General features: G+C 43.2%; 1 protein-coding gene, 1 long non-coding RNA gene and 3 other non-coding genes across 5 annotated transcripts in view; 4 read left to right on the top strand and 1 right to left on the bottom strand.

The window, feature by feature from the left end:
• Positions 1 to 3,001, bottom strand: part of MCF2L2 (MCF.2 cell line derived transforming sequence-like 2) — a 236,259-nt gene extending 233,258 nt beyond the window's left edge. Inside the window, exon 1 of the mRNA XM_077879818.1 lies at positions 2,466 to 3,001. Within this exon, the coding sequence (XP_077735944.1) occupies positions 2,466 to 2,541 (76 nt within the window). The 5' untranslated portion in view covers positions 2,542 to 3,001. The remainder of the gene's footprint in view (positions 1 to 2,465) is intronic.
• A 9,738-nt stretch (positions 3,002 to 12,739) lies between these two features.
• Positions 12,740 to 25,590, top strand: LOC144302475 (uncharacterized). The gene is made up of 6 exons (XR_013369377.1): positions 12,740 to 12,934; positions 19,353 to 19,509; positions 21,058 to 21,182; positions 21,942 to 22,019; positions 24,392 to 24,447; positions 25,374 to 25,590. It is a non-coding gene; the product is annotated as an uncharacterized LOC144302475 (long non-coding RNA).
• On the top strand, positions 20,846 to 20,975 carry LOC144302793 (small nucleolar RNA SNORA63). Its single transcript, XR_013369850.1, has one exon. It is a non-coding gene; the product is annotated as a small nucleolar RNA SNORA63 (small nucleolar RNA).
• LOC144302806 (small nucleolar RNA SNORA81) lies at positions 21,236 to 21,414 on the top strand. The gene has a single exon (XR_013369863.1). It is a non-coding gene; the product is annotated as a small nucleolar RNA SNORA81 (small nucleolar RNA).
• On the top strand, positions 21,745 to 21,875 carry LOC144302792 (small nucleolar RNA SNORA63). The gene has a single exon (XR_013369849.1). It is a non-coding gene; the product is annotated as a small nucleolar RNA SNORA63 (small nucleolar RNA).
• Positions 25,591 to 26,557: the final 967 nt, after the last annotated feature.

Raw genomic sequence — 26,557 nt, forward strand, 5'->3', positions numbered from 1 at the left:
TTGCCCAAATGGTTAGTCAGGAGGAATGAAATCCTGAACAAGTCACAGGAAGGTCACAGTGGGAATGGACATTAGGAGAGAGACCCATGAGTTATTTCAGAAATTGAATCAACAAACTCCAGATGTGAATTGTCAAATCTAAGGGACTGCAAACAGAGCAGAAATCCCAGCTGGAGGAGGAACGGACTGGCAGGGGACACAAGTGGCAGAGTGAATATATGAGCATAGTGTTGTTACCCAGATGAATGGTTAGGATCGAACCAGGATAACGTTCTAACCCATAGTCTTGCTCCAAGCACTTCTCAACCCTTCCCTAACTCATCACATCCCTCAGGCTGCTCACCAAGAAAATGTCTGGAAAGAACAAACACCGAGCCAAACCGTAGCAGATGCTCCACTGGCTACTCAGTGCGATTCTCCATGAAGGTAAAGGCTGGTTGCCCCCTCAATCAGACCCCCAAACAGACCATCTAAACAGCTGCCTACTGGTCCTGAGCCTGCTATCCATTACCTTTGAAAGCTTAAAAGGCAAACTTTTCTAAGTCTCAATTCCTTCATTTGTAATGTAGGGATGATAACCTCTTTCACAGGTTTCACAGATTTGAAACCTGTTTTCACAGGTTTCAAATCTCTTTGTGAGATTACAGCGGATTACACCAGAGGATTCAGAATGCTGCAAGACACACAAATGCCAGAGGTCATTAGAGGTTCTTTGAGAGCAGAAACTACAACAAATTCAGGTCTACATCCTTTATGGAGCTAACTATAGAAAAAGGAAGTGAGCAATATGGGCAAGAAAATACCATAGCCTGGACCCCAGAGGCCACCAGGTGTTAACCAAGGAATACTACCTACCAAACCTTCAAAAAGATCCTACATGGAGAGAAATAGGAGAGACCTTAATAATCGTCCAGGTCTACCTCCTCATTTAACAAATGGGAAGTTTCATCCTGAGAGAGGCCCAGTGATCTGCCCAAGATCTTCAGTGGCATACTGGGGTATGACCAATAATAACAGAGTCACAGTTTAGATGGTGATTTTACCCACATCGGCTTACAACTAGGCTTTGAGCTAGGTAGGAAAGGATTAGTAAAATTCCCATTTTTAGCCTTAGGTTGAATGATTCATCCAGGAGAAATTCAAATCCAGACAATCAATCCTATCCCCAGTCCAGGGCTGGCTCTTTCCTGACACTGCAATTTCATGCATATGCACAATTTCAAGTACAATCATTTCAGCATTCAATATATTTCAAACTCCAAATTCTGTTTGTTTCATCCTCCCTCCAGCAATACTTCCCTGATAGCATTCTTCTGACCTTTTGTCTTAAAGAAAAACCAGTTCAGCAGCCACGCTGGCACCAGAAACAGTATTTAAAATGAATCATCAAAACTGGGTCTTTCCAGATAAGTATCTTCACAAAGTATATCCCCACATGCGTATCATTCAAGATATATGACATCTATGCTCTAAATACACTGAACTAGGGTGCTCAAAGAGGAGCGAAAGCTCATTAATTGGAGCAATAGGTAACGAACAAATACTAAGAAGGCAGTTCTAGCAAATGGGTGGAACACTGAGGCAAAAACTTCCTGACTTTAAAACTAATTTGCCTTATGGAAGGATCTCAGCGTTAAGTGACTTAAACGTTCAAAATTACCTGATAATTCTAGTCATCTACCTCCAAAGAATCTCAATCTGGAATGTGTCTTTATTTGGGGAGGTCCAGGGCAGGGGAAGAAAATGCTAAGAAGGAATCAACCAACGTACCACTGTCTCAATGTCCTCTTTCCTAAACAGGGCCTGTCTTTCCACCACAACCCTTATTTCAGGAGCAAGGCATGAGGTTCTGCTGCCCTCATTCAACTCAATCAACGGAAGAGGATTAACTCCGCCCCGTGTCCTGAGGCTTGCAGAGGCCTGCCACTGGGGTTCACCGGGAGTGCGTGACACCTCCAGGCGGGACTTCCAACGGGCCGGGGCGCCAGCCTGCGCAGCGACCTTCTACCGAGGCCTGCGTTTCACCACGCTGGCTGGTGCGCGAGCCTCCGGGCTGGCAGTACTTTCTGCAGGAGAGCACCGGCGTCCGTTCAGGTTCCCTCTCCTTTCTCTTTATCTCGCCAACGGCCACACAGCTCCCCACCTCCGCCGGGTCAGCGCGGGCAACGGATCCTAGCAGCCCAGCAGCCCTCAGGGGACTAAGCGCACCTGCCTGGTGGAGGCACCTGCCCCAGGCCCGCCCCGGCCCCGCCGGGCGTGCAGGACCCCAGGGATGCCGGGCACTGGCCGCCCCCAGCAGCAGCGAGGCTGAGACGCCGAGCCCGCACCCCCACGGCCTGGGCACGCAGGGCGCTGCCCCCGGGGCTGCAGGCGAGCGCGGGCGGCCGGCGCGGCCCCGCCCCCGAGACTACGCCCCCACCTCCATCAATTAAACGAAAGGGGGAAAAAAAAAAAGCTCCATTTACCGACATGAGTGATCACTGTGGCCAGTCGCCGGCTCAGCTCCTGGGGGGCCATCTCTTCCTTTAACCAAAATAGCATTTCAACCGAAAAGCCACTCAGTGTGTAAACAAAACAAAGCCCCACGTAAACGTGTCTCTACTGCTGTCACGGACGGTGCTTCACAGACGTCTGCTCCCGAGGATGCGCCGCGCTGTCCTCCTCGCTCTCTTCAGGCGCAAAACCAGTCACTCCCAGCCCAGGCCAACTTTCCCGGGCCGCTCGGCCAGCCACGCCGGCCACGCCCTCCGGGGAATGGTCTGGAAGCGGAGAATCCAGCAGCTCTCCCAGCGCACTATCTGGCTTTGAGAGAGAGACGGAAATGGCACTTGTGGAGGGGAGAAAAACCGAGCGCCCCAAATCTCGCTGTAACCGCGCGTCGGGCTCCCCGGGCCGAGGGAGCGCAGCGGGTCTCGGAGGTGCGGTCCCGGGGGTCGGGTCGCGTCTTCGGCGCCGCCTCCCGGGACGGTCGGGAAGGATGCTCTCCGCCTGCAGGCGGAGCCCCTGCGCGCGGAGGGGGGAGGCGGAGGGCGGGGGCGGAGGGGGAGGGGGAGGGGGAGGGCCCTCGGAGGCGGAGGGCGGAGGCGCGGAGGGCGGGGGCGGAGGGGGAGGGCGGAGGGGGCCTGAGGCCCCGACTCCTCCGCGCCGCCCGCCCCCCCGCCCGCCGCGCGCCCGGCGCTCCCGCCTCCGCGCCCACCTCTCCGCGCCCCCGGCAGCGCGCACGCGCCCCCGCGCAGTCTCGCCCCAGGTGAAGCTGCGCCGCTGGCCTCGCGGCCCCCGCGCTGCGGCCCCCGGAGCGGGAGCGGCTCCCAGTGTGTCCTCGGCAGCTTTGCGGGGAGGGGAGACCGCGCTTTAGGCGCTCCTGCTAGCTCCGGGGCCCCGGACGGCTGCCGCAGCGCCCCCTCCTTGCCCACCAGGTGCCTGCAGAGCTGCTGAGGCGAGAAGGGGGCTGACTGGGGAGACGTGCGGCCGGCCGGCCCGGGCTGCTGCCCGCCCCCCCGCCACCGCCCCAGGGCTTGGCTGCCGCAGTAACCAGCACGCGCGGGGCGCACCCGCACTCCCAGCCGGGAGCCCGGGCCGTGCGCGAGTCGGCTGGGCACGCACCTGCGCACGCACAACCTCTCCAGCGCGCGGGTCTTTTCCACTGTGCAGCTGCTCCAGGGCACGCCGAGGCTCCATCCTCCATGCCAAAGGGCTCTGGCACCAGCCCCACGCACGTCCCTGCCTGCCCCAGAGCGTCCTCCCTGGGCTGCTGGCAGGAGCACGCCGTGAAGGCGCACACAGGAGCTGTGTCTTTCCACGATGTCAGCTTTATATGCCATCACAAAGCAAAGCTAAATCACAGCTATAAAGCAGGTTCAGGATTCCAAACTCAGTGACAATTCATGTGATTAAACCTGGCTTCTTACACAGCACACAAAGCGGGACGGAAGACAAGCCACACAACACACAAGGTAACAGAAGTCTGCGGGAAGTTAAGGCCAAGGCAGTCTGTGGGTGTGCAGTTGAGGTAAGGCCTCAATCTGGTCCAGGCCAGCTCTCAATTTACTGCTTATGTTCATCCAGGCAAGGATCTCGGTTCTGTTCGGAGATCAATCGGCAGAGCCTTTGTCAGCAGTTGCCTTCTTCAAGGGCTCAGACATAGAAGGGTCAGGTCTGAAGAGTTTGACATATGCTGCCAAAATCCTTGCCTTTTTTTTTTTTTTTTTAGGTTTTATTTATTTATTCATGAGAGACACAGACAGAGAGAGGCAGAGACACAGGCAGAGGGAGAAGCAGGCTCTATGCAGGGAGCTGGACTAGGGACTCGATCCCTGGTCTCCAGGATCAGGCCCTGGGCTGAAGGCGGTGCTAAACCACTGAGCCACCCGGGCTGCCCAATCCTTGCCTTTTTTAAGGGATTTAATCAGTTTGGGGTCCCTGCAGACTTCCTCTGGTTCTGCTCATTATGAGTTCTGGGGTGTCAGCTGACCTTGGTCTCGGGAATATCTCCTAGCTGCAGTACCTTCACTGCTTGCCTCATTGCTTCACACAGGCTCCTGCTTAACATGAGAGACTCCATTTTGTTCTCTACAGCCACTGTCCCATGGCAGTCGATTTCCGGCAGCTTCTTCAGATGGCCCCAGATCCTACCTGACAGGAAGCAAAAGACTGTTCCACAGAATTCCACAGAAAAGCCTAAGCAAATGCGTGCCTGGTCAGGTCATTCCTCAATCTGTTCTACAATGGGGGACCCTGAGTATCTGGTCACAAGAACACCAGGACCATCACAGGTTCTAAACCAATGGCAGGAAGCTCAGCTTTCCTCTTTGACGTGTAAAAAGCCAGACCCCAGACACCCTGGATCTAATTTCTAATAGTAGCAGGGAATCCCAGAGGTTTGAGGACATGTTTAAATGCTTTCTGTAACAATTGTGGGCTGTGGTTAAGAGATGTTACTCCTCATGCAACCTGAGATTCCTGTGAAAGGTTATTCTTTCCTGCGAGGTGCAGTCTCTGCATTCTCCCTGCCGGAGGAGAGCAACCAGTTTCATAGCAATCACTTGCAAAAGGTTAAAGACACAAAGAAGTAAGACAGCTTTAAATGGTTTCCATGGTGCTTTCTGTCTACTCAAGAATCACAAGTATTTTTGAGGAACCAAATGAAGTGTTTCTTTTTTTCTTTTTTTAAGATTTTACTTATTTATTCATGAGAGACACAGAGAGAGAGGCAGAGCCATAGGCAGAGGGAGAAGCAGGCTTCCTGCAAGGAGTCCCATGTGGGACCCAATCCCAGACCTCTGGACCACGCTCCAAGCTGAGGCAGACGCTCAACCACTGAGCCACCCAGGCGTCCCAAGTGTTTCTTGATAATAGTGGTCAGAGCCCTGGTGCCCAGTCAGAGCCAATTGTGAGTTTCAATCACTAGAAACAAGCACATTGCTAAAGAGGCAGATGATATGCAGCACTCTGGCCCTTGCAGGTCAGGTGACCTCAGCTTCCTGGATTAGGACAGGTCCTTACACTTGAGAATCATGGAAAGGTGGGAGAGAGGGAAGGGGCAGAGGAAGAGGAGTCAGAGGAAACTGATGAATAGGAATGAGGGAGAAAAAGAAAGGCATAGAAAAGAAATCACACTCGGAGTCCTGCTGTCCTTTTCCACATCCGTACCTTCACAATCTTCAGCGGTTTCCATGGAGATGAATTGGCTGAATTTATGGCAAGATGCAGCAGGCAGTGCCTGTCTTCAGAAATCAATCCTGTCCTCCATCCTGTCCTCCATCTCTAACACATGCTCTTCCAGGACCTCAACTGCTATCTCTGGGCTATGAGGGGGTGGGTCTGTGGTCTCCAAGTTCCTTTTTCCAGTTCTGAAATCCTGTAATTGTGACTAAGAAGATATGACCACTTGGTGTGCAAGAGCCAATACTTCCCCTGTCCCCTAAGAAAATAGTCATTGTCTCCATTCTTCTTGTGAATATGGACATTCTTTTTTCTTCTCTTCTTCCTTTCCATCCTCCTCCTTTCTGCGCCTCCTTTTCTCCTTCCTAATTATAATCTATTTCCTGTCTCTGACAAATCACACAAATCACATTGCTCCAATATCTGGCAAAATCAAGAACAAACCAGAAGAGACTTCCTCCTTCCCCAGCGAATAAATTAGCAATCTGTCACATCCATTGAACATCTACTATATGCCCAGGGTTGTGATAGGTGGCGTCAAGTACAGCAACTGCCACCACCATATAATAAGTGACTACTCTGGTGCAGTGGTAGGCAATTCACAGACTTCATTTAAGCCTCACAACAACCCTTTAAGGGCTTTAGTCTCATTTTACAATGTTGCTAGTACAAAGACCAAAGTGTATTATTACTAATCTTATGAATCTAGACCATTCTCTGCCTTCAGGTAAAGATTTGCCTAAGCTTGGAAAGAGAAACGTCCTCCAAGCACTGCCAAGGGAGATTCCACCTCTGTTGGTAAACTCTCAACACAGTGAAGAGAAAGAAAGGCCCCACTTGGGTGACACAGATGAGGGTGAGGGATTCCTGGGCATCACAGGGTCACCCAGTTGAGTCTAGATCCAAACTAGCAGAATCACCTAAAATAAAGATTGGTTGGTTGGTTTCTTGTTTTTGTTTTTTAAAGATTTTGTTTATTTATTCATGAGAGACACAGAGAGGCAGAGACATAGGCAGAGGGAGAAACAGGCTCCCTGCAAGGAGCCTGATGTGAGATTTGATCTCAGGACCCCTCTGGAATCATGACTTGAGCCAAAGGCAGATGCTCAACCACTGAGCCACCCAGATGCCCCGGTTGGTTTGCTTTTACTATGGATTCCTTGTCCCTACCAGCAGAGATCCGACTCAGTGGTTTGGAATAAGAACCCGGGAATTTGCATTTCTAACAAGTCCCTGGGAAAACTTATGCACCACTGGTCTTCAAACTTCTTAGACTGTATGGTATAAATTTTACATCATGATACAGTAGACAAACATACACATAATTTAAACAAAGTTGTATGAATAATTTCTTTTCCCTTACCACATGTGAAGCCCTGAAATACTTTGTATTCAATTTCATTTTTAAAAACAATGGCCCTGGGAATCCCTGGGTGGCTCAGCGGTTTGGGGCCTGCCTTTGGCCCAAGGTGTGATCCTGGAGACCTGGGATCGAGTCCTACGTCAGGCTCCCTGCATGGAGCCTGCTTCTCCCTCTGCCTGTGTCTCTGTCTCTCTCTCTGTGTCTCCCATGAATAAATAAAATCTTTTTAAAAATAAAAAAACAGGGCAGCCCCGGTGGCGCAGCGGTTTAGCGCCACCTGCAGCCCAGGGTGTGATCCTGCAGTCCCACGTCGGGCTTCCTGCATGGAGCCTGCTTCTCCCTCTGCCTGTGTCTCTGCCTCTCTCTTGCTCTCTCTGAATAAATAAATAAATCTTTAAAAAAAAAAAATTAAAAAAAAAACAATGGCCCAAATTGGGGAATTTTGCATTTGGAAAGTATGGTATTTAGTTATGTAAGAAAATGTCCTAAAAAAAAAAAAAGAAAATGTCCATATTCTTTTAGAGATGTCTGAAGTTTTTAAGGATAAAACATCAGTCTGGGGATCCCTGGGTGGCTCAGTGGTTTGGCGCCTGCCTTTGGCCCGGAGCATGATCTTGCAGTCCCTGGATCGAGTCCCAAGTCGGGCTCCCTGTATGTAGCCTGCTTCTCCCTCTGCTTGTGTCTCTGCCTCTCTCTGTCTCTCATGAATAAATAAATAAATAAATCTTAAAAAAAAAAATCACTGTTTGTAATTTAAACTACCTTAGCAAGGAGAATAAATGAGATAAATACTGGGAAATGTTCATAATTGTTAAATCAAGGTGTTAGGTGGGTTGTTTTACTATTTATTCTCTCTACTTTTATGCATGTTTAAATATCTTTTATAATCAAAGTTTTTTAGTTTTGCTTTTATGACCCAATAAGGAGCTGCTGCTGGTAGTGTGAAGGGCTCTGTGCTAAGGCAGAGCAGAGGAAAACAGAAGAGGAAGAGATGGTAGTGATAAGGGAAGGAGGTGGAGAGAACGTGACAGGAGATGGAGGTTACATTAGGTAAAAGTGCACTGTGGGAGGGGGTCAAGGTCACCACAAATGCTCATGATAATCCCCACCCCCCAGGGCACCTGGGAGGCTCAGTCAACTGACTGCCTTCAGCTCAGGTCATGATCCCAGGGTCCAGGGAATGAGCCCTGCATCAGGCTTCCTGCCCCACCCCCTGCTAGTGTAGTCAGTGTCTCTCTCTCTTTCTCTCTCTCTCTTTCAAATAAGTAAATAAAATCTTTAAAAATAAATAAATAAAGGGCCTCTTCCTCCACATCCCTCTCTATCACTGTTCTTTCTGCATTGGACCCTGGGCTAGACAAAGGAAATACCTTATACATCTCTGTAAACCCCACAGTTCCTGGACCAAGTTCAGAATTAGACAACATCCATCAGTCAAAGCCTCTCACTTCACAGAGGCCTTGGACCTGCCTCAACACTGCAGTGTTGCCTCTTTCCCCCAATGCTGCCCGTAGGATAACCCTCTCTGCACCAGGAGCCCAGTCGTTCTAATACATAAGACCACATGCTTGTCTAAGGAGCCACACTATGGGCCATCTACTGCTCAAGTGACTGGATAGGTGAACCCAGGAAAGTGAAAAAGTCACCTGATCTCACGCCATCCTGACAGTCTTTCACTGTCACCCTGTGCTTCCTGAAACCAGCTGCCCCTGGGACAGGGGAGCAGGTGAGTATGCAAATGCATATACTTGGAGGGGCATGGCACACCTGCCTCTACCTCTGTACTTTCACTCTCCTCCCCATGTATGTCCTTTCTCAAATTTAATCTATTGTCAAAATAATGTATTTTCTTTGAACAACATATTAGCAAAGTACAGAAAACTGAAAAGAAGAGGTAGGAAAGGGGGATCCCTGGGTGGCTCAGCGGTTTGGCACCTGCCTTTGGCCCAGGGCGCGGTCCTGGAGTCCCGGGATCGACTCCCACATCGGGCTCCTGGCATGGAGTCAGCCTCTCTCTCTCTGTGTGTGTCTCTCATGAATAAATAAATAAAATCTTAAAAAAAAAAAAAAAAAGAAGAGGTAGGAAAAAGAATTGATCATAATTCCACCACCTAAAGGCAAAACCACTTGGAATTTTAGAGTGTATTTGATGTATTCTTTTCACTAATAGACTATTTATTAGAGCAGTTTTAGGCTTATAGAAAAATTGAGCAGAAAGTACTGAAAAAAATCCCATAAACCCACTCTCTTAGAACAGTTTCTCATATTATTAACATCTCTTATTAGTGTGGCATGTGTGTTACAATTGATGAACCAATATGGATACATTATTAATTAAAGCCTGTATTTTATATTAAGGTTCACTTTTTGTGTTGTACTGTTCTATCGGTTTTGACTAATGCATAATATCATGTATGTATTCACCACTACAATTATCATACAGGATAGTTTTACTGCCTTAAAAATACTCTTATGCTCCACTGATTCATCATCCCTTCTCCTTAAATTTGGAACAACCACTAATCTTTTTACTATCTCCATAGTTTTACCTCTTCCGGAATGTCTATATTTTGAATCATGTAATATGTAGCCTTCTCAGATTGGCCTCTGTCACTTAGCAATAAGCATCTAAGTTTCTTCTGTGTATTGGCTACTTCTTAATTACATTGTTTGTTTTCTTATTGTTGAGTTTTAAGAATTCTTTGTATATTTTGGATATATATGTTTTGCAGATATCTTCTCCCAATCTGTGGCTTGTCTTTTCATCCTCTTAACAATGTCTGCTGCTTCATTTAATTTAATTTAATTTAATTTAATTTAATTTAATTTAATTTAATTTTTTTAAAGATTTTATTTAATCATGAGAGACACAGGGAGAGAGGCAGAGATACAGGCACAGGGAGAAGCAGGCTCCATGCAGGGAGCCTGATGTGGGACTCCATCCCAGGACCCCAGGATCACGCCCTGGGCCAAAGGCAGATGCTCAACCATCGAGCCACCCAGGGATCCCTGCTTCATTTAATTTTAATGAAGAACAATTTATCAATTTCTTCTTTCATGGATTAAGCATTTGGTGTTATATCTAAAAGTCATTACCAAACCCAAGGTCACTTAGATTATCTCTTATGTTTTCTTCTAGAAGCTCTATAGTTTTGTGTTTTACATTTAGGTCTATATCCATTTTTAGATAATTTCTGTGAAAAATGTAAGGTTAGTGTCTAGGTTTGTTATATCGCATATAGATGCCTAGTTTTTCCAACACAACTTGTTGAAAAAACTATCTTTTTTCCATTGAATTTCCATTGCTCTTTGTCAAAGATCAGTTGACTCTACTTATGTGGCACTATATCAGGAAATTTTATTCTGCTCAACTGATCTATTTGTCTATTCTTTCATCAACATCATGCTGTCTTGATTACTAGATAAGAATATCTATGGTTGGGGGATCCCTGGGTGGCTCAGCAGTTTAGTGCCTGCCTTCCACCCAGGGCGTGATCCTGGAGTCACAGGATCAAGTCCTGCATCGGGCTCCCTGAATGGAGCCTGCTTCTCCCTCTGCCTGTGTCTCTGCCTCTCTCTCTCTGTGCGAATAAATAAAATCTTTTTAAAAAAAATGTCTATGGTTAGGGTGGCTGGGTGGCTCAGTTGGTTAGGCACCTGCCTTCAGCTTAGGTATGATCCTAGGGTCCTAGGATCAAGCCGTGCATTGGGCTCCCTGCCCAGCGGGGAGCCTGCTTCTCCCTCTCCCCCTGCCCTTGCCACCCTGCTCATGCTCTCTCTCTCTCTCTCAAATAAATAAATAAAATATTTTTTTAGAAAAGACTGTCTAGGGACACCTGGGTGGCTCAGCGGTTGGGCACGTCTGCCTTCGGCTCAGGGCATGGTTCTGGAGTACCAGGATCAAGTCTTGCATCAGATTCCCTGCATGGAGCCTGCTTCTCCCTCTGCCTGTGTCTCTACCTCTCTCTTTTCGTGTCTCTCATGAATAAATAAATAAAATCTTTAAAAAAAAAAAAGACTGTCTATGGTCACAGTGTATGTATCAGATATATGTGTGTTTTATTAGATTTTGTTATCAATGTTATACTCACTTCATAAATAGAATTTGGAAGGTTTTCTTATTTCTGTCCTCAGAATAGAATCAATAGCAACCAATTCATCTGTTCCTTAAAGTTTATCAGTAGAATTCTCCTATGAAATAATATAGTCCTGGTGTTTTTGTAGATAGAGGTGTGGAAAAATACAGTTCTCTGACTACATCTATTTTATAGTAACCAGTCTATTTAGAGTTTCTATCTTTTCTGAGATGTTTTGATAAATTATATTTTCTTAAAATTTCATCTGTTTCATTTAGGCTTTCAAATGTATTACACAGAGGTGAGTAACATGATCCCATACAACTCTATTAGTGTTTTGCATCTTTAATTATCTCCCCTTATTTTTTTTTTAAGATTTTATTTATTTATTCATGAGAGACACAGAGAGAGAGAGAGGCAGAGACACAGGCAGAGGGAGAAGCAGGCTCCATGCAGGGAGCCTGATGTGGGACTCGATCCCAGGTCTCCAGGATCAGGCCCTGGGCTGAGAGTGGCACTAAACCGCTGAGCCACCCGGGCTGCCCTGTATCCCCTTATTTTTATTTTGATTTACTTCCTCTGTCTAGCCAACTGTCTTTTCTATTGTCATTTTTTCCATATATTTATTTATATTCCCATTTCTAATTTATGGATTGCTTCTTTTATCTTTCCACACAACCACCTGCCACATGAGTGTTTATAGCAGTTATCATAATTGCCAAAATTGGAAGCATCAATATGCCCTTCAGTAGATGGATGGATAAAGAAACTGTGGTACATCAAGACAGTGGAATATCACTAAAAAGAAATGAACGACCAAGCCATGAAAAGACATGGAGGAAACTTAAATGCATATTGCTATGTGAAATAAGTAATCTGAAAGAAGTGATTACTTAGTGAAAGCAGTAAACTATTACGATTCCAACTATATGCCGTTCTGGAAAAGGCAAAACAATAGAGACGTTTAAAAAATCAGTGGTTGGGCAGCCCCGGTGGCGCAGCGGTTTAGCGCCGCCTGCAGCCCGGGGTGTGATCCTGGAGACCCAGGATCGAGTCCCACATTGGGCCTGCGTGGAGCCTGCTTCTCCTTCTGCCTGTGTCTTTGCCTCTCTCTATGTGTATCTCATGAATAAATAAATAAAATCTTTTTTAAAAAAGATTTTATTTATTTATTCATTCAGAGAGAGCGAGAGAGAGGCAGAGACACAGGAGGAGGGAGAAGCAGGCTCCATGCAGGAAGCCGATGCGGGACTCGAACCTGGGACCCCAGGACCGCGCCCCGGGCAGAAGGCAGGCGCTAAACTGCTGAGCCACCCAGGAATCCCCCCTCCCCTTTGTATTTTAAGACCGCTCCCTTCCCTTCTTCCCCTCAATTAAAAATTCCCTTCAATTAAAAGTCCTGGAGGGTTCCTCGCCCTAGAGCTCAGGAGAGAGAAGATACCCCGGGGGTCACCGGGGGACGCGTCTACCAGCCCACCCAAGGGGCTGGGCCCGGAGCCCTCACTCCCCGGGAGGCGGAGGAAACCCACTGGCCAATCGCCACCACCGAGGCCCAGATCTGCTCTCTGATTGGCTCTAGCGGTGACGCCCCCTCCGAATTCCTGGCTCTGATTGGTCTATTTCCTGACTCCGACCGGGACGGTGGCCAGAGGACAAGAGGCTTCCAGACAGACGGAGGGATGCTTTGGGGGACGTCGGAGACGCGACCAACAGCCGGCGACAAACAGCCGGACTCCGAGGACACGGCGGCGGGCTCTGTGGTCTCGGGGCTGCTGCTGGCGACGGAGAGGAGCCGGCGGGAGCGCCCCCCGAGCCCGCTGCTGCCGCCGCCGAGGTAACCGCGGCGTTCCCGCTCCGGGGCGGGGCCTGTTCGGCCTGCGGGCGCCGGGCGGGGGGCGGGGGGGAGGACCGGGGGTCAGACTGCGAGACCCGGGACTCTGCCTTCAGCCCCACCCCCGAAGGGGAGCCCTCTTACACCCGGGCCTTCCCTCTCTTCCTCCTCGCCTACGTTCACCCTTCAGCCGCAGTCGGCCTCAGTTTCTCTATGGGGGAGGGGGGGAGGGGAGTGGAGGACAGCGGAGCTGGGCTTGCCGTTCTCCATGCCCCCCTAGCCATAGAGTTGCCAGATTTGGCAACAAAAATACAAGACTGGGGCCCCTGCGTGACTCAGTGGGTTAAGCGGTGAAGCCCCACCCCCGCCTTCGGCTCAGGTCATGACCCTGGTGTCCCAGGATCCAGCCCTGGGTGGGCTGCAGCTCATTGGGGGGGGGGGGGAGGGGGATCTGCTTCTCCTCCCCTCCCCCCTCCCCTCCTCTTCCTGCGTGTGCTCTCTTGCTCGCTCTCAAATAAATACAATCTTTTAAAAATACAAGATGCTAGATAAATTTAAATTTCAGATAAATAAGTGATTTGGGGGTATAAATATGTCTCCAATATAAAGAGAAATTTAAATATAAAGCATTATTTGTTATTTGTCTGAAGTCAAACTGGGCGTGTTGGTTTTTACCTGGCAACCCTAGACTGGAGTAACACTTGTGCACCTGTTTACAGCCCCCTCTCACAGCTGCCCCCATGCGGAGAGTGTTGTGTTCCTTGATCGGAGGAAAGGCGAAGAGACTTGCCCAAGGTTATGCAACTAGTGGGTAATGAGACCAGGACACCTTAAAAACCCGGTTCAGTTCTGCTGTCCTAAATCAGGAGAAGACTCCTGCGGAATTCTTATTGTTGGAACAAATCCCATTAACAAAAGCAAACTTATTTTCCAGAGGCCAATCTAGAGTTAGTTTATATTCAAGTTTCCTCCATAGCACTTACTTTATATTTTAGGGGGAAAAATGACTATTAAACTGTCAAAGAATATAGCTATGTGATAATGAAAGTACATTCTATGATTAATACAATGGTGGGACACGTGGGTGACTCAGTTAAGCATCTGTCTTCAGCTCAGGTCATGATCCTGGGGTTCTGTGATGGAGCCCAAGTAGGGCTCCCTGCCCAACAGGGAATCTGCTTCTCCCCCTCCTGCTCATGTTCTCTCTCTCTCAAATAGTAAAATAAGATTTTTAAAAATACACAATGGCATATCATTTGGCTTTCATGTCAGCAGGCGAGGTTATAATCATTTATATTGCTAGAGATCCACACATCACTGTTAAGGCAAGGATTAAAGCAGTATCGCTTATGGAGGCTAAGAGCTCAAATTCTGGAATGAAACATCTGGGTTCAAAGCCTAGTTCTCAAAAAAAAAAAAAAAAAAAAGCCTAGTTCTCACCACTTTGTTGACAGTAGGCAAGTTACATAATTTCTCTGGGCCTCAGTTTCCTCTTCATTGAAATAAAGATGATAATAATTGTATCTACTTCATAGGATTGTCAAGTGCCTAGGACATCAAAAGTAATTAATCTTAGTTATTATTAGCTTTACATTGGACCTTTAGTAAGTGTGAATCTTTGGCATACCAAATAATTCTATAATTAATTTTTAATTTAAAAATTTTTATTTTAGTTTTAAAAAGCCAAGCAATGAGGAATATTATGGATATCTGAGTTTCAGTGAAGAGATGTACTGTTCAGTAATGGTTAAACAAGTATTTTAGATTGTAATATATCAATATTACCAAATCAAATATCTATACGCTGGGCTAATAAAATATTAAATATAGTCTCATTCATTGTTCCCCATGCATAATTGATATTATTTTTATTTTCATTGTGTTTTAAACAGAAGAAGCATACCAACCATCATGGGAGAGGAAATAACCACAGGATGACTGGGAAAGCTAGAAAATGGGTTTATAGTCAGTGGTTGTTTATAGTAAGGTAGACAGAGTATGTTTTATTTTATTTATTTTTAAGATTTTATTTACTTATTCATGAGAGACACAGAGAGAGAGAGCACAGGCAGAGAGAGAAGCAGGCTCCATGCAGGGAGCCCGATGTGGGACTCTATCCCAGGACTCCAGGACCACGCCCTGGGCCGAAGGCAGACGCCCAACCATTGAGCCATCCAGGGATCCCCTAGAGTATGTTTTAAAAACCAAAAGTCAGGCCTTCTAGGATTTTTATATTTCTTTGCATATCGTTTTTATTTCCTTAGTGTTTACAGTATTAAAATAGTTTACTTGCAGTGGCACCTGGGTGGTTCAGTTGGTTAAGGTCCACTTCTTGTTTTCAGCTCAGGTTATCTCAGGGTTGTGAAATCAAGCCCTGCCTAGGACTCTGCTGCTGGCATGCTTAAGACTCTCTCTCCCTCTCTCTCTGCTCTCTCCCCACCCCTACCCCCACCACATGCAGGCTCTCTCACTCTAAAAAAAAAAAAAGTTTACTTGCAGACTATGCAGACTGTTCCCTAAAATTCCTCTTGGGAAACTTTCTGCAGTTTTTCTTCAAAAAACTACAAAACTTTCCTCACCTAAAGAGGAATGTAGAATTATGAAATTGAAGTTCTAATCTAAGCAACTACTGTTTATTACCCAAGTGATTGTAAACAAGTCACTTATTTTATCTGATCCTTGATTATTTGTAAAATCGTAATAAAAAATTAATTCCCCCACCCCTATAAGTCCTATCAGTTATTACTAGCTATTTATCCACCAGAGAAAACTGCCACCATGGATGAATCCAACTATTTGTCTTCTATATTGTCTTCTTCCAGCTTCCTAGAAGAGCTGGAGAAATTTTTGCACTGAGAAGACTTGGTACTAAAAGAAATTCATGGTAGTCAACTAAAACTTCCTCTGATTATCATGTTTTTTTGAAGCCTCGTTTAAATCTGCTTTCTTCCTTAGACACCATTTCCTGCAGGTATATTTTATTACCAAATAGAGCTTTGCACTCATATAGGCTAAATATAACTTAACTACTCCCATAATATTGTAGAAATGGGTCTCTTTCACCCCCGCACCAGGTCTTCTTGCACCCTCTACTGATCCCTTCCAATGTATTTGCTCGTTCCTCCTCATGGTTCACTTCTGTGTCTTCCATATCTGTTGCCACTCCCTTGGACTCTAGGACCAGAGATAGAGCTATGCCCCAGCAGACTCCAGCTGGCTGCTTCATGGCATCTCCTTCTAAATCACACCCTGGAGACTCACATACCCTTGAGTTCCCATGATTTATTGCTGAGTTCTTTCCTCTTCTTTTTACTATCTTATGATTGAAGTGTTGGTTTACCTAGAGATTTAAGCACCCCATAGTATCATGAATCCAAGCATAGGAAGGACCATGACAGACATTCATCCTGACTGCCATGTACATATATTGCACCCCCCCAACCCCTTTGTTGCCCAACCTCTTTCTAACACTTCAGGAAGCTGGAAATCCATCACCTCCTGAAAGTAGCTTAGTACAGTTTCAGTCACTGTCCATTAGAAATTTCTTCCCTCTTAATTGAGCCAGAATATGTGCTTTCCCAAATAGCCCTCATTATTTGTACCAAGGTTAATTCTGATCTTTGGAGCAAAAGGAAAAAAAAAATCTAATATAGTCATCCCTTTTATATTTAAAATTGTTAATTTCCAGATTCATTTAATAAATGCTCATTGAATGGTTTTTGTGTCATCTCTCATCATCTTCAGCACAATTACATATTTCTCATAAGAGATTCTTAGGCATGAACAAACTTTTTATTTTACCTTCCTCTTCTTAAAATTAGTAATTGGCAAAGATAAGGAACTTCAGACTAAATTACTTAAATTTAGCAGAGCTGGAGCTCCTGGATAAATCAAAGGCCTCACAAATGTCTGCATGGGGCTGGGCCTGCAACATAAGTGAGTAAAAAAGCCAAGTGTAAGAAAAATAAAGAGAGGTGGAGATCCAGGGATGTGCAGTGCATATGCCCATCTAAAGTGGACAGCCAATCATTGGTTGCCAAGAGTCAGGGTTACAATCTACTGATTTTTCAAGTAAAAGTGGAAATTTGGATTTGCATATGAAATTTTCTCAGAAAGCATCTAATTCAGATTTAAAATACTATGCAAAACAAAGACAACAAATAAGCTGCCAGTTTAAGACCTCTGTTGTTTCTCTTCTGTAAGTTATAAATGTTAGTATTTTGATATTGATATATTTTGAATTTTTAATAATTTTTAACCTGAAATTATTTAGGACTTACAGAAAAGTTACAACAGTGGACAAAGAATTCCAATATTCTTTTTTTTTAATGTGCTTTTTTTTTTAAGATTTTATTTATTTATTCATGAGAGACGCAGAGAGAGAGGCAAGGACACAGGCAGAGGGAGAAGCAGGCTCCATGCAGGGAGCCCGACATAGGACTCTATCCCGGGTCTCCAGGATCAGGCCCTGGGCCGAAGGCGGCGTTAAACTGCTGAGCCACCTGGGCTGCCCCGAATTCCAATATTCTTTACGTAGATTTCTCAAGTGTTACTATTTATAACACATTTATTTTATAAATAAAATAAATGTATTTTGTATAAATAAATTACAATTATTTATAATTGTAATTTAATTTTAATTGTAATTATATTTATAATTATAAATAAATTACAATTATTTATAATTTATAATAAATTATAAATAAATATCTGTATATAAATACAATTGAACATATCATATACACACATAATGTTTTTCTGAAGCATTTGACAGTAAGTTACTGGCATTATGCCTCTACCTCTTAATGTTTCAGTGTGTGTTATCCAGAAATAAGAAAGGGCATTGTCTTACATCATAACACAATTACCAAAATCAAAATAAAACAGAGATGTGATGTTATTTAATCTATAGATATTGTTTAATCTTATTTAAATTTCATCAATTGTCCAACTAATGAACGTTTTACAAAAAAAAAAAAAAAAGAAAAAAAAGGTTTGTTTGCTGGTCCAGAATCTAATACAGTATCACATGTTGGATTTTGTTATTATGTCTCTTTGGCCTCCTTCATTCTGGAACAGCTCCTCAGTCTTTGTCTTTCATGATTTTAATAGGTTAGGTGATGAAGTGATTTTTGGTATTCATGAGTGTATCCATAATAGAGATCTCTGCGTGTACTAAAAATACACGAGTGGAGGATGGTGCCAGTCATTGAGAATGGAGGCCAGTTTACTTATAGAATATTCCTCCATTGTTGGGTTGTTGGTTGTTTGTTTTTATTCCCAACACTTCTTCACAAATTGATTCGGGCTATCCATTGCGGGAAGAAATACCACAGAAATGATGATGTGTTCATCATTTTCTCAGTGCATCATACCCGGGAGCTGAGCAAGCTGTATTCTCAAGCATGTTGCCCTGGAAGTGGCTCATTCCCACAGAAGAATTCTGAGATCAGTGTCATCAATCCGTGGTGTTGTCCGTACCAGCAGGCCACCACTAGTATATTCTCATCTGTACCCTCAGGCATTGCTTAATGGCTGTCTGCCAGGGCAACATAAATCCTCAGCTACTTCAGGTTTTACAAAAATGAAGAATAGCTTAAGATTTGGTGTAAAGTGGTGATCTATTCAAAACCTTTTTAATTATTGTCTATATGCAAGCATAGAGGTTTTTTTTTCAAATTAAACAGGAACTAGGCTTACAGATGTGGTGTGCAGGGCTGTATCTCATCAAACTGAGAAACTAAGCTTTCCTTTTTTTCAGGGTAGACGGAATCTAAACCCTTTGTGATATTGTTGTTAAGTCTAAATGCAATTTTGCAAAGTGGAAATTGCAATGATCTGTTATTAGTTGGGAATCTTTGTAGTTTGTGATATATCTGTTGCATGCTCTCTGTTTTCAGAGCTCACTGCTATTAGTTATGAAATAAATTTTCTTAACAAAACAGTAGGCTTTATGAAGATCAAAGCTGTATGTTATAGTTTCCTATTGGAAAGATTCAGTTTCAAAGTATGTAATAATCAGTGACTATGTAACAGCATAATTTGGCTTTGAACTATAAATGCAGAACTTGTTTCCGTACATAAGTGTCCTATACATAGAAGAATAATGTAGGAAATGTTTGAGTTCTTTAATTATCTAACTGGTCTCTGTAGGAAACTGGGGATCCCAAGTTCATAAAGGAACAAAAATCTAATTAAAAAATGAGACACCAAAAGAGATTTGATCATGAAGCAGTTTGATCATTCTACATTGTAAGCTTAGAAGTGATTCTATGTTAGGATGCTTAAAAGCTGTTTGCAGACCAGAATCTGAAACTAAATATGAGCAGTTCAGCATTAGCTATGTGCTTCAGAAATTGTTTGGTAGAGCCTGTTTTTCTACAACATAATAATTTAAGCTTTGGCTTTTGGATCCAAACAGTAATCCTGGCACTTGACTACTCTATGGAAACAACTTGTCATGCCTGCATTGTGGAAACGGTGTTCACAATGAAATGCACAGCATACAAGCTGAAGCAGCACTCATAGTTGTTGGTGTTTCAGGGAGAACATTCGTTATGTTAAATACAAGATTCTTTGTAAGTATCGCCATATTTTTCCAAGGACATTTTTGAACTAGTGATATTTGAAGTATGGGAAGAAAATAATTAGTCTGTTTAAGCCAGTTGCCAAGCATGAATACCTAGATATGATACTAGGATTTTCCTTTAATAAACTTTATATTTTAGGGGATCCCTGGGTGGCGCAGCGGTTTGGCGCCTGCCTTTGGCCCACGGTGTGATCCTGGAGACCCGGGATCGAATCCCACGTTGGGCTCCCGGTGCATGGAGCCTGCTTCTCCCTCTGCCTGTGTCTCTGCCTCTCTCTCTCTCTCTGTGTGACTATCATAAATAAATTAAAATTTTTTTTAAAAATAAAATAAACTTTATATTTTAGAACAGTTTTAGGTTCACAGAAAAAAATGAGAAGATAATTCAGAAAGGTCTCTTATGCATTGTCACCAGTTTCCCATATTCTTAACATCTTACATTAATATGGCACATTTGTTAAAATTAATGAACCAACTGACCTTGATACAATAGGATGAACTGAAGTCCAGAATTTACTCTGATTCCTTAGTTTTTACCTAATGTCCTTTTTCTGTTCCAGGATACCACATTACATTTAATTTTCATGTCTCCTTACGCTCCTCTTAGCTGTGACAGTTTTCTCAAATTTTCCCTATTTTTGATGACTGTGACAAATTTTAGGAGTCAGATATTGGTCAAATATTTAGTAGGATGTCCTTGTATTGGAATTTGGTGTTTTTCCTCAAGATTAGATTGAGGAAGACCACAGAGTGATCTTTTTATTTGAAAAGTGCCATTTTCATTTCATTGTATTAAAAAATATTGCTGTTGGTTGATGTTGACCTTGGTTCCCTGGCTAGGGTTGTGTTTGTTAGGTTTCTCCAGGTAAAGTTACTCTTGTCACACACACCCTTCCATATTGTATAGTCTTTGGAAAGAAGTCTCCATGCACAGCCCACGCTTAAGTAAGATTTTTTTTAACTTTCCAAAATAGATCAAGATGCTTGTTTTGGATGAAGCAGATAAAAATGCTGAGTCAAAGGATTAAAGATCAGAGACGCCTGGGTGGCTCAGCGGTTGAGCACCTGTCTTCGGCTCGGGGCATGATATTGAAGTCCTGAGGTCGAGTCCCACATCAGGCTCCCTGCGTGGAGCCTGCTTCTCCCTCTGCCTGTGTCTCTGCCTTCTCTCTCTGTGTGTCTCTCATGAATAAATAAATAAATAAATAAATAAATAAATAAATAAATAAAATCTTTAAAACAAACAAGCAAAGGATTAAATATCAAATCCACAAGATTTACCAGAAATTAAATACAAGTATTCAGATGTGCATGTGATAGCTGGCAGGTTGGGTTACTTGTTACAATATAGCTGTGAAGTGCTATATTGTCCTTACCCCTGCTGAAAGCAACTGTTTCCTACAATCTCTGTCTACTCAATTCTATAGTAAGACAGGGACGCTTGGTCTCAAACATATTCCTCTATGTACTATTATGAAAACGATTATACCTGCTTAATATGTCAACATAATTAGTTCTCTTTTTTTCTTTTCTTAAGGTTGGGTTGCTTTCTGCCTTAATGTCAATCGATACATTGGAAGTTATCGAGAAGTTCAAATTCTGATGAAGAAGGAAGAATTGACCCTTGAAATGGTTGATATTTTATAATATTTTAATAAAAGGGTAATGTTTTTCCAGTTGATACCCATAAAAACTATGGCCCGAATTATTTTTTTACCTGCTTACTTAAGCTCTGTACTAAAATTGCAGAAGCTAGTATCATGTCTTAGTATTTGTAATAAAGCTAGCAGAGTAAACACAAGAAGAAAAACAAGTATGCCAGGTAGTAGAAAAACTGAGATAAATGTCTTTCTTGAGTTCAGGGTACTCTGTTCTAAGATTTGGTAAGATAATATCTGCATTTAGGCAGAATTAATAGAATGAATTTCTAACTAATCCCTTTCAGTGATAGGGATGAGAATTAGAAATCAAATGGTGTTTTATTCCAACTCTGATAGGAATTAATATTTTCCTCTCTGAAATACTGGAAGGAAGAAAATTGTATGCTCCTTGTGTCGTATGATAGACCACACATGACTTTTCTTTTTCAGAACACAAGGCAAAGGGTAGACTGCCTTCTGAGAAAATACATGCCAGGAATTTCAGTATCTAATATATGACTAGTTCTTCCCTACTGTTGCTGCTTAAGATACTGTTAACATCTAATTATTTCCTTAATAAAATGATGCAGGATCTAGTTACAATGTAGCTATAAAGTGCTGCCTTGTCTTTACCCCCTGCTCAAAATAAAACTGTTACCTTTCTAGCCCTGTCCGCCATGGTGCTTAGCAGCCAGGGATGCAGGGTCTCAGACATGATTACCAAGTTAACCCCTGATTTGAGGAATGACTCTTGAGAATTAATGCTTGTTCATATTTGCAGGTGGTGACAGAAAGAGACATTATCAAGAAGGAATTTGGATAAGGCACAAACCAAATTTTGATTACTACCGACTTACTGGTATTCCAATTCCTTATTTAATTATATTTATCTACCACAAGTGGGTTTTGAGGGGAAGATTTTTAGTAGTCTTGGTCATCTCTAGCCCTGTGGGGGATAAAAACCTCACTCCACAGTTAGCTGTGTGATTTATATGTGGCTCATTATTATTTTGTGGCCTGGAAGATGTATAGCAGTTGCTTTTTGAATCAGAATTTGAATATCTACTATCATACTTTCAGGCTCATGACTTTTATATGTACAACTAGTGTCTATGGTTATAAACGATGATCATCTGCCTACTACTTGTGAAATCTATATTTTCAGCTATTTGTCATCTTCATTGAATATTTGCTTTTATTCAGGTGAAATAAATTTATGTATTGTCATTGAAGTGTGATTTTGTTAGCCAGTCAACCTTTAAAATCAGGTATATGGGGACGCCCAGGTGGCTCAGCGGTTGAGCTCCTGCCTTTCGAGCCCAGGGTGTGATCCTGGGGTCCTGGAATTGAGTCCCACGTCGGGCTCCCTGCATGGAGCCTGCTTCTCCCTCTACCTGTGTCCCTGCCTTTCTCTCTCTGTGTCTCTCATGAATAAGTAAATAACATTTTAAAAAAAAGACTTCCTTTAAAAAAAAATCAGGTATATGAACAAGGAAAATCTTATCACTCAGTTAACATAAGATGTATTTTTTTTAAGATTTTATTTATCTATTCATGAGAGACACAGAGAGAGGTAGAGACACAGGCAGAGGGAGAAGCAGGCTCCATGCAAGAAGCCCGATGTGGGACTCCACCCCAGGACCCCAAGATCACGCCCTGAGCCAAAGGCAGACACTCAACCTGAGCCACCCAGGCGTCCCACATAAGATGTATTTAAATTCTACTTGGGAAGATTCGTGTGAAATTCATTGTGAAATTTCACAAATATGAAATTTACCCCATACTTTAGATTTTGTACAGTTGATATTCAAAGGAAAAATCAATAATGCTGTTAGATCTGGTTGCCTTAGCTTACACACATGTCTTTTTTTAAGTCATATTAATCATATCTCATGCTTTCTTGATGATTCTTCTATAATTGGGATTTTGTTAGCATTTTCTGGTAGAAATTTACATTGACCTGGCTTAGGTATACTGGTTTTATTGAATTCTGTGTTCTACTAATGTAAAAGTACTGTGTTTTAGGAAATACAGTAGTCAACATGAATAGGTGATGAGGCGGCACGCTGAAATGGCCTTGGCCTGATTTAGGACATGCATGGTTTCATGAGTGAAACAACATATTGTTTGGCTAAAGAGTGAGTCAGGGGGATCCCTGGGTAGCTTAGCGATTTAGTGCCTGCCTTCCGCCCAGGGCATGATCCTGGAGTCCCGGGATCGAGTCCCACATCGGGTTCCCTGCATGGAGCCTGCTTCTCCCTCTACCTATGTCTCTGCCTCTCTCTCTCTCTCTGTGTCTCTCATGAATAAATAAATAAAATCTTAAAAAAAAAAGAGTGAGTCAGTATTGCCATATTTGTTTTTCTCTTGTGCTACTTCTTTGATCTTTTAAGCTGCTTTAGCCAAGACTTTTTTGATTGACCGTATTATCTGTTTTAGTAGACAGCTGTGGTGGTAAATATATCCCAGCTATTCGCATTACAGTGTATGAGATGAACTGAGCAGAAAGCAGTGATAAATGTGGGTTAATTACCATAACAGATTTGTGGAGATTTCTTATACACACATACACACACACACACAAAATAAAAAGTTTTAAGTCCTGGACCAGGTTTGTCCAATAGAACTTTCTGCAGTGATAGAAATGTTCTTCATCTTGGCAGCCCGGGAGGCTCAGCGGTTTAGCGCTGACTTCAGCCCAGGGCGTGATCCTGGAGACCCGGGATGTAGTCCTACATCGGGTTCCCTGCATGGAGCCTGCTTCTCCCTCTGCCTGTGTCTCTGCCTCTCTCTCTCTCTTGCTCTTTCTCTCTCTCTCTGTTTCTCATGAATAAATAAATAAATAAAAATCTGAAAGAAAGAAAGAAAGAAAGAAAGAAAGAGAGAGAGAGAAAGAAAGAAGAAAGAAAGAAAGAAAGAAAGAAAGAAAGAAAGAAAGAAAGAAAGAAAGAAAGAAAGAAAGAAAGAAAATCCAAAAAATAAAAAAAAAAAGAAATGTTCTTCATCTGTGCTCCCTAACACAGAAGTGACAGGCCACTATGTGGCTATTGAAATGTGGTAATGCAACTGTTTTCTATTTTATTTAATTTTAATTTCAATATCCACACGTAGCTAGTGGCTATTGTATTGGACAGCATAGTCTAAATGATAGCCAACATTCCAGAATTTATATTTGCAGTTGACAGTTTCAAAAATGTGTCAATGAGTCACATAATTGTTCTCTTTCTTTAGTCCCTGGTGTTTACATCTGTCCCAGGTTGACAACTGCTTCCGGATGGCCCTCTTGGGTATGAGCTTTAATTTCACTACCACAAAAATAATAACTGCCATCTGCTTTATATTTTTTTTTTAGTTTTATTAAGTAATTTTATTTGTTTTATTTTTATTTATTTATGATAGTCACAGTGAGAGAGAGAGAGAGAGAGAGAGAGAGGCAGAGACACAGGCAGAGGGAGAAGCAGGCTCCATGCACCTCGGGAACCCGACGTGGGATTCGATCCCGGGTCTCCAGGATCGCGCCCTGGGCCAAAGGCAGGCGCCAAACCACTGCACCACCCAGGGATCCCTGCCATCTGCTTTATAAATAAGAATGCTTAAGATGCAGGCAGCCCCGTGGCTCTCTGGTTTAGCACAGCCTTCAGCCCAGGGTGTAGTCCTGGGGTCAGGATCGAGTCTCACGTTGGGCTCCCTGCATTGAGCCTGCTTCTCCCTCTGCCTGTGTCTCTGTCTCTCTCTCTGTGTCTCTCATGAATAAATAAGTAAATAATCTTAAAAAAAAAAAAAAAGAATGCTTAAGATGCCTAATAGAATCTGATTTTGCAGCCAAAGGAATCCTTTTGCACTAACTGTCAAAGAAATATTTTATTTTTCTCTGGATATTGTGATTAGCATCTAGTTGGAAGCCTTTGGGATGCCTGGGTCGCTCAGGGACTGAGTGTCTGCCTTTGGCTCAGGGCATGATCCTGAGTTCTGGGATCCAGTCCCACATCAGGCTCCCTGCATGGAGCCTGCTTCTCCCTCTGCCTGTGTCTCTGAGGCCTCTCTCTCTGTGTCTCTCATGAATAAATAAATAAAATCTTTAAAAAAAAAAGCACTTTACATATAATCCTGGCAAATAAACAGCCACAGATGGTTAACAAGTAGCTCATATTGTTAGTAGTTCATTTCATATTTGATAACTAATATTCTGATTAATAATTTTTCTTTTGTTCAGAATTGGCAGTGGAGGTCAATTTGGGAGGAAATCTGTGGCCATAAACATTAAAGAAGACAAGTGGACAAGTGGATTCTTGGTGACATTGAGACTTTCTACAATACAGTGGAAGAATTGCCAATGAATGTGGCTAACAGCACTCGCTGTTATGGACTAGGTGATGACAACGTGCATTGTGCTTTTTCTTTGGGAATATTTGAAGCTTGTCTAAAGCTCATGACTAGGGGATCCCTGGGTGGCGCAGCGGTTTGGCGCCTGCCTTTGGCCCGGGGCGCGATCCTGGAGACCCGGGATCGAGTCCCACATCGGGCTCTCGGTGCATGGAGCCTGCTTCTCCCTCTGCCTGTGTCTCTGCCTCTCTCTCTCTCTCTCTGTGTGACTATCATAAATAAATAAAAATTAAAAAAAAAATAAAATAAAGCTCATGACTTATCAAAAATACAGATTTTGATAATAATGCTACTCTCTTACTTATGAGCTCATATGAGGAAAGTCATTGACTTTATCTTCTTTAAAATTAGAATACTGGAAAAAAAGCCTTTAAAGATTTGGCCTATAGAGTAAATTTCAAAATGGGAAGCAACACTGGTTCTATAATGAGATGTAAATCATATCACCGACATTAATCTTCTCCTGGTGAGTTCAATTCCCTATAGCAGCATAGAAAGGAAAAGAAAATATTGGAACTGAGAGTAATAAAATGAACACAACAGGCAAAAAAAATAGAATACTGGAGTTGGATATGAAAGGTGAGACTGTAAAAATCATTCTTAGAAGTTTATTTCCTAGTTCTGTAAAAAGAGTTATATTGAGTGTTCTCTGTCATTTAATACTATACTTGTGGACTGGACAATATGTGCTGTATAAAAGCAGCCAATTCTATTAAACTAGTGTAACTGCTTTTATAGTGTGGTCATTAGACTGAACAGAACAAACTTGAAAATGATTTCTTTAAAGAAAGTATTTTTTGTTTTTGTTTTTGGTAAAACAATCTTTTTTTTCTTTTTTTTCTTTCTTTCTTTCTTTTTTTTTTTTGTAAAACAATCTTTTAAAAAATATTTATTTGTGTGAGAGAAAGAAAAAGCATAAGTGAGGGGGGACAGAGGGAGAAACAGATTCCCCAGTGAGCATGGAGCCTGACATGGGGCTTGAGATCATGACCTTAGCTGAAGTCAGACACTCCA

This window comes from Canis aureus, chromosome 31 (genome assembly GCF_053574225.1).
Source record: "Canis aureus isolate CA01 chromosome 31, VMU_Caureus_v.1.0, whole genome shotgun sequence".
NCBI classification, from domain to species: Eukaryota; Metazoa; Chordata; class Mammalia; order Carnivora; family Canidae; genus Canis; species Canis aureus.